Here is a 6978-nt window from a genome sequence, read left to right on the forward strand (position 1 = left end):
AAATATTTTCCGTTACATTTTTTTTAGCTCAACAAGTGGTTTAGTATATTAAAGTATGTAATGGTATTTTTTAGTATATTTCCGTGAACCGGTTGGTTTATTCTAATGGGTATGTTGCGGTCACACTACTGACAAGTCAATTGGAACAAAAAGATTTTCTGCCGTGAGAAAAGCTTCCAAAAAGGTTTTAAGTGCCTAAAAATAGTTAAACTAATCGGAAATTGTATAGAAAGAAACAAGTGCCTCGTAAAAGTGTTACCTTAAAAGTGCGAGGATGGTGATAGCAAAAGTTCAATAAGAATTTACAAAAAGCCAAGTAAGCAAGACCACTTCATCACATCACAGGCACCAACACAAGTGCAGCCGAAACGGGTTCTATTAAAATAGCTAACGTAGCAAGCACAGATTAGTTCAAAATATTAGCAGTCAACAATTAAATAGATAAAAAATATTTCATATATAAAAAAAAATCTGATTGGAAGGAAGAGGGCCTATTAGATTTAAAAAGAATTCAGGAACTAAATAAATGTTTTGTGATTTTTATAAATTCAACTGAATAAGTTGCGTTCCAGGCGTTATATATTAGCATCAATAAATCATGGAGCAAGTTTTTAACTAAGTTCATAATTATTTGATTGAAATAAAACTGCATTAATTCATGAAGTTAAAAATATATTGTAAAATAGAAAAAACATTTTTTTTCTTTCAGTATTTTTTACTGTTTACGACTATTATTTTGCCGGCTGCTGTAGCGACAATGGACGGCGTTAAGGTTGAGGCGTTCATCAAGAGCGAAGGTGAGTCCAGTCACCCGAGTCATTGCACCTTGGAACCCATTCTGACACAGCCATTGCCCTCTGACCTTGCAGAAAGCCGAGCGATGCCCCTGCTGGGTGGCGGCGGTTCATCCGGAGGCACTTCGATCGCTGGAGGCGGCGTGGGACTGGGAGCCGGAGCGTCTGCCACGCTGAGCGTGGAGCTGTGCCTGGTGTGCGGAGATCGCGCCTCTGGGCGGCACTACGGGGCCATCAGCTGCGAGGGCTGCAAGGGCTTCTTCAAGCGCTCGATCCGCAAGCAGCTGGGCTACCAATGCCGCGGGGCCATGAACTGCGAGGTCACCAAGCACCACCGGAATCGGTGCCAGTTCTGCCGCCTGCAGAAGTGCCTGGCCAGCGGCATGCGAAGTGATTGTAATTTTCGTTTAAGTCGTCGTCTCAAGCTATTACCGAATCTCTGGCCTGGCCAGAGTCTACGTGCTCCAGCAGGCTATAGCAGCAGTTAATACGAGGAGTTCTTTTAAAAGAAGCTAGGCCTCTTAAAAGCTTATAAATCTTGTGAGGAATTTTTAACTTAAAGGGGTGTAGTACATAATGAACTTGTCATTAGGAAGTGGATACATACAGCTGCGGTCATGAAAACAGTAGTTCTTTAGCTTATGGAAATAGCAATCAAATCTAGTCCATTGGCACATATAAAAGTCCACATTTATCACGGTAAAGAATATTGATATTCATTTTAATTGAAAAAAGGAATAGAATTATGTTTTTTTTTTTAAATTTGTTTTATGTTTTTAATGCAGTATCTTATTGTTGTTTACACCATTGAAGATAAAAATAATGTTACTTGGGGGTGATTTTTGAAAATAAGCAAAGTTTAGCAGCTGTCAAGAAATTTAGTGGAGCTTATATTTTCTGTTTAGTAATTTAATTAATTTTTTCTTAGAATGCGAATGTTTATTATAATCAGATACACATTATTTTTAGCCTACATTTTACTTCAAAGCAACATGCGAAACTAATTGCTGTTGCAGCGTTAGCTTCTCTTACAATGAATATCCAATGCAATTAGTTGCTCATCATCTTAAACCTGCAGCTGCGGGGGCACAAAAGATTCCCAACCAGCACACACACACACACACACACACACACTAACCATCTCACCCACTTACTCACCTCGCCTGGAAAATCATCGAACCGCATCTTAATACCACTTCTTGCTCTAATTAATTGCTTTCCGTTCTCTGCAACTTTGATTCACAGCTGTGCAGCACGAGAGGAAACCGATTGTGGACAGAAAGGAGGGCCTCATCGCCGCCGCTAGTGGCTCATCCACATCCGGCGGTGGAGGCAGCTCCTCCACCTACCTCTCCGGCAAGTCCGGCTATCAACAGGGCCGCGGCAAGGGGCACAGTGTCAAGGCCGAGGCCGCGGCCACGCCCCCAGTGCACAGCACGCCAGCAACGCCTTTCAATTTGAACGAGAATCTATTCCCAATGGGACTGAATTTTGCAGAGCTAACGCAGACATTGAGTAAGTTCGACTTGCAATTTGAATTGCATTAAGTTAATAAGATTGACTCATACAGTTTAAAAGTTCAAAAGGTCAGTGTTTGTACAGTAAAAGGTCATGCAATAGTCTGATTTACTTATTCCAAGCTTGGCTATCGATTTTATTTATTGCATCTTAAAGATACATTTTTAAATTAAAGAAGTTAGAGCATTGGCTTGTTAATATTAATAATTGTTACTATAAATACAACTAAATAAATAGGCCTTCTTTTGATTGAGACCTTTATTTTCCAGTGTTTGCCACCCAACAGCAGCAGCAGCAGCAACAGCAGCAGCAGGGTGGCAGCTACTCTCCAGATCTTCCAAAGCCAGATCCCGAGGATGACGAGGACGACTCAATGGACAACAGCAGCACGCTGTGCCTGCAGCTGTTGGCCAATAGCGCCAGCAATAACAACTCGCAGCATCTTAATTTCAATGCCGGAGAAGCACCCAGCACACTGCCCACCACCTCGACGATGGGCCTCATCCAGACCTCGCTGGACATGCGGGTCATCCATAAGGGACTGCAGATCCTGCAGCCCATACAAAATCAGCTGGAGAGGAGTGGCAATCTAAGTGTGAAGCCTGAATGCGATTCAGAGGCGGAGGACAGTGGCACCGAAGATGCCGCCGATACCGAACTGGAGCACATGGACCTGGACTTTGAGTGCGGTGCCAATCGAAGCGGTGGCGGTGACTTTGTGGTCAATGAGGCGCTCTTCGAACAGGATCTTTTGACGGATGTGCAGTGCGCTTTTCATGTCCAGCCACCGACCTTGGTTCATTCGTATTTGAATATTCATTATGTGTGTGAAACGGGCTCGAGGATTATCTTTCTCACGATCCACACGCTTCGAAAGGTTCCCGTTTTCGAGCAACTGGACGCCCATGGCCAAGTGAAGCTCCTGAGGGGAGCCTGGCCAGCTCTGATGGCTGTAGCTTTGGCTCAATGCCAGGGACAGCTGTCGGTGCCGACCATTATTGGGCAATTCATACAGAGCACTCGCCAACTGGCGGATATCGATAAGATCGAACCGCTGAAGATCTCCAAGATGGCCAATCTCATCAGGACCCTGCACGACTTTGTCCAGGAGCTCCAGTCGCTGGAGGTCACGGATCTGGAGTTCGGCCTACTACGGCTTATCTTACTCTTCAATCCCTCGCTCTTGCAGCAGCGCAAGGAGCGCCAGCTGCGAGGATATGTCCGAAGGGTCCAGCTATACGCCTTGTCCAGTTTGAGGCGGCAGGGGGGAATCGGAGGAGGAGAGGAGCGCTTCAATGTGCTGGTAGCTCGTCTACTTCCACTGAGCAGTCTGGAGGCGGAGGCCATGGAGGAGCTGTTCTTCGCCAATTTGGTGGGTCAGATGCAGATGGATGCCCTGATTCCGTTCATCCTGATGACCAGCAATACCAGTGGACTGTAGGTGGAAATAAGAACAGGGGGAACCGGGGGCAGGCAACAATGCTGAGCCGCCCAAAAGCAAGACTGATGATGGACCAAGTGCGGGCAATACACTTAGCAATTAGGCAAATCCCGATAAAATATATATATAATATTCTTTAGCAGACAATATTCTAAAGCAAAACCTTGGGTTTATTGTTGTTCACAGATTAAATGGAATCGATTTCCCAATAAAAGCGAATATGTTTTTTTTTTAATGAGTGTTAAGCGATCCGTTACTAGTTTTAAGATTGCGTATATTTTGTATTGCCTTTTAATTTTATTACAAAAATAATTTTGATAAGTTGTAAACTATCCAGATCAATAAATTCTTTCCATAAAGGAATTCATGTAATTGCAATTGAAATTATTTAATTTTATATGACGTTCTAAACATTCCCTTTAAATTAGTTACTTTTTGTCGCTTTCTTAAGCTATAAATTACCAAAACTTCAGATGAAAATGATTATTTTAGTAAGCACCATATTTTAGAATTATGCTTTATATTTTTTAGGAAAATATTTTGATTGTATACAATAGTAGCTAGACGAACACCATCTAAAAATGCATTTAAACTTTACGACCTAATCTAAAGTACAATGGCGGACTACTGGGCCTCCTCCGGGATCTTTCTGGCTGGCCTGTGCTTCGCGTAGACCTCGTCGTTGAGACCCTCCCGATTCCGGGCAATCTCGATGGCCAGAAACTGGACGCGGAACACGAAGATGGAGTTGTCCGGGGAGAATTCCTTGCTGGCATCGGCGCGCATCAGGGTGCCGTACGAGTAGTCGTCCATCTTGTTGAACTTCTCGGCGAAATGCCGCCACTTGAGCTTCTCCACGGCGGATTTGAGGATGTCATCGGTGAGCCGGCCCACTTCGAGATCGGGGAAATCCTGCCGGAAGGTGGCATATATCTGGTCGTCGTAGGGCGTTAGTTTCACCTGGGAGGGATGTACGCTGGTGATGAGCTGCAGCAAGTGGGATATAATATTGTCAACCGATATTATTCAGGATTATGATTATGATCAACTCACATTGAAGTGAACCTCTGCGTGTTCCAGAGCTTTGGATGCCCACATTTCCTCGACCAGCGAGTCGTTGCCAAATTCATCTGCTGGCCGCGACAGCAGCGATGCTCCATGCTGGAAAACACTTTAATTAGGGCTTGCTTCTAGGCTTTTCCCACAACATACCATCATTTCCATTTCAAATTCAGTTGAGTGTAAAGTAAATCACGTTTCCCTAATTTAGAGCAGTGTGACCAGCCGCAAGTGACTGGAAAAATCCAACACAACTGCTTGCTTAATACTAAACTCAATTAGCAATTCAAAAGTACTTTAAATTCAAATTAAAAAATTTAAATTAAGTATTCTAAAAACTGGACATAATTAATAATTTTTATTTTAAAAGTTAACTAAAGTGGTTAATCTATAAAAACAACACATTGAAAAGCAAAGTACGAAGAGAAATTTTAATTTTAAAATATTTAAAAATATATCAAATATATAAAAAAAAATAACGCCTAAAAATCAGAGTAGTAATCTTCTTGTTGCTTTAAATGTCAGTTAATATCATTTTCCCTTTATTCACTTTCACATTTTCCACACGAAGTCCGACTTGCTAGGTTGTTGTTTTTATAACCACACATGTTATTAGCACACAACAAAAATTTCGGAAAACATGTTCGAAAGCATAAGTTTTCTCTTCCTGTTTGCCCTGGCCTTCGTTGCTTGGGTCCTGCTCTGCTTCCACGAGTTCCAAATCCAGTCCCGGGGCTCCTCCGATTACCGAGTGGAACTCTATACAGGTGAGCAATATTTGAAATGCAAAATATTTTATAGAAACTGACTTGGCGGGCTAAAGGTGTTGGAACGTTTTAAATTAAATTAAAATTTACTAATTTTTACTGAAGTTGTGGTTTTCTTAAATAGCTCTTCTAAGACTAAATCATCTTTTATTTTCGAACGACCATTTATACAATTTGTATCCAATCAAATTGGTCACCTAAAATCCCAAGTTTAAAATAATACCTTCAAAATATAAATCAACAACAAATTTAAATATAACAATTTTTTATTTTTTTTAATAATTAGTTTTAGTATAGTACAGTACTTGTATACACGTATATATTGTTGTAACAATCTGTAAGTTTTTTTAATCAGTTTTTTATTTATTTGTGAATGAAAATATCAATAACATTTGGCCCTTTGTTGAAAAAGGAACTGATATGGGCAACATTAGCTATTTTTGGTACTTATTTTTATATTTCGTCTTTTTGCAGAATACCCCGGGATTACGTTTGAGCCGAACGTGTACCACATTCCATCGGAGCAGGAGCAAAATCCTTCGGGCGGGGCATTCGACTTCGCGAAGAGCTTCGGGGTGATCTTTGCCCTGACTTTTGGCCTGTCCAAACTTCTCCAGCTGGCGGAGATGCAGGCCAAGAGCTATTTCAAGTGTCTCAAGGAGCTCGGCGCTGCGGAGACGTGTCACCAGCATGAACCGAATCCATTCGAGCCATTGATAGACCACAGTGACGATCTGAAGGAGCAGCTGAGTATCCTACAAACGCAGTGCCTGGAAATGCGCGATCTTTTGAAAGATCTGCGGAACAGCAGCAGTTCCAGTAGCTATGGCAGTGCCCAATCCGGAAATGAAGTGGCTCAACCTCAAACCCATTCCTCCGAAGAACCCATGGTGGTGTGGCAGGAAACAGACTCCATGGGCAAAACAGTTTCCCAATCGTCATCGTCTCGGTTGGCCACTTCGCAGCAGCCCAGCCAGAATGTCTACATCACCAACAGTCACATTCACTTCAACGGACGCGTCTACCTCACGGAGAACCACGTCAATGTCGACCTTTGCCGGCAGTCATCAGTTTACGCCCGAAATCAGAGCGTGTTCCTCCAAGGAATGGGCAACTACATCAGGGAACCCAAGGAGCGACCCATTATAGCGGGCATGCGATGTAACAACATCCTCATGTGAATTACCAAAATCCCTCATTCACTCCTAATAAACATAGTTAACATATCGAAACGTTTTTCTTAAATTATTGCTTGTGTACAGAAAAAAACTCGTTATCAAATTGAAATTTTCAGTTTTAATATTAAACACTTATTTTATAATCAGACAGCCACTAACGGAGAAAAAAAGAAAAACAAGAAAGAATATGAATTTAACTTTTTTAATTTTATTTTCCTTTG

The 6978-nt window shown here is 42.1% G+C and overlaps 3 protein-coding genes across 4 annotated transcripts; 2 read left to right on the top strand and 1 right to left on the bottom strand.

The window, feature by feature from the left end:
* The first annotated feature begins 119 nt into the window (after positions 1–119).
* On the top strand, positions 120–4125 carry LOC108146712 (nuclear hormone receptor HR78). 2 transcript variants are annotated; one of them, XM_017272798.2, is made up of 5 exons: positions 120–316; positions 710–797; positions 870–1190; positions 2040–2309; positions 2582–4125. In XM_017272798.2, exons 2-5 carry the CDS (start codon positions 758–760, stop codon positions 3751–3753), a joined length of 1803 nt encoding a protein of 600 aa, XP_017128287.1. In that variant the 5' UTR covers positions 120–316; positions 710–757; the 3' UTR covers positions 3754–4125. The 2 variants fall into 2 exon arrangements, with proteins under 2 accessions (XP_017128287.1, XP_017128288.1); XM_017272799.2 differs by having other exon boundaries at positions 870–1184.
* Positions 4126–4256: 131 nt separating this feature from the next.
* On the bottom strand, positions 4257–5076 carry LOC108146716 (protein PBDC1). Its single transcript, XM_017272804.2, has 3 exons — positions 4966–5076; positions 4807–4914; positions 4257–4740 (listed from the first exon to the last, which is right to left on the bottom strand). The coding sequence occupies exons 1-3, from the start codon at positions 4975–4977 to the stop codon at positions 4378–4380; spliced, it is 483 nt and encodes a 160-aa protein (XP_017128293.1). The 5' UTR covers positions 4978–5076; the 3' UTR covers positions 4257–4377.
* A 367-nt stretch (positions 5077–5443) lies between these two features.
* LOC108146714 lies at positions 5444–6811 on the top strand. Its single transcript, XM_017272802.2, has 2 exons — positions 5444–5579; positions 6054–6811. The coding sequence occupies exons 1-2, from the start codon at positions 5453–5455 to the stop codon at positions 6758–6760; spliced, it is 834 nt and encodes a 277-aa protein (XP_017128291.1). The 5' UTR covers positions 5444–5452; the 3' UTR covers positions 6761–6811.
* Positions 6812–6978: the final 167 nt, after the last annotated feature.

This window comes from Drosophila elegans, unplaced genomic scaffold (genome assembly GCF_018152505.1).
Source record: "Drosophila elegans isolate 14027-0461.03 unplaced genomic scaffold, ASM1815250v1 contig_208, whole genome shotgun sequence".
Classification (NCBI taxonomy): domain Eukaryota; kingdom Metazoa; phylum Arthropoda; class Insecta; order Diptera; family Drosophilidae; genus Drosophila; species Drosophila elegans.

What these genes read in the sequence shown, in the direction of transcription:
- LOC108146712 (XM_017272798.2), top strand. Translation starts at nt 758, where the DNA reads ATGGACGGCGTTAAGGTTGAGGCGTTCATCAAGAGCGAAG. An exon ending in CAGCGGCATGCGAAGTGATT is followed by an intron (nt 1,191 to 2,039) that starts GTAATTTTCGTT and finishes TTTGATTCACAG; the next exon opens with CTGTGCAGCACGAGAGGAAA. An exon ending in AGAGCTAACGCAGACATTGA is followed by an intron (nt 2,310 to 2,581) that starts GTAAGTTCGACT and finishes TTTATTTTCCAG; the next exon opens with TGTTTGCCACCCAACAGCAG.
- LOC108146716 (XM_017272804.2), bottom strand. An exon ending in ACGCAGAGGTTCACTTCAAT is followed by an intron (nt 4,741 to 4,806) that starts GTGAGTTGATCA and finishes CACTTGCTGCAG; the next exon opens with CTCATCACCAGCGTACATCC.
- LOC108146714 (XM_017272802.2), top strand. Translation starts at nt 5,453, where the DNA reads ATGTTCGAAAGCATAAGTTTTCTCTTCCTGTTTGCCCTGGCCTTCGTT. An exon ending in CCGAGTGGAACTCTATACAG is followed by an intron (nt 5,580 to 6,053) that starts GTGAGCAATATT and finishes GTCTTTTTGCAG; the next exon opens with AATACCCCGGGATTACGTTT.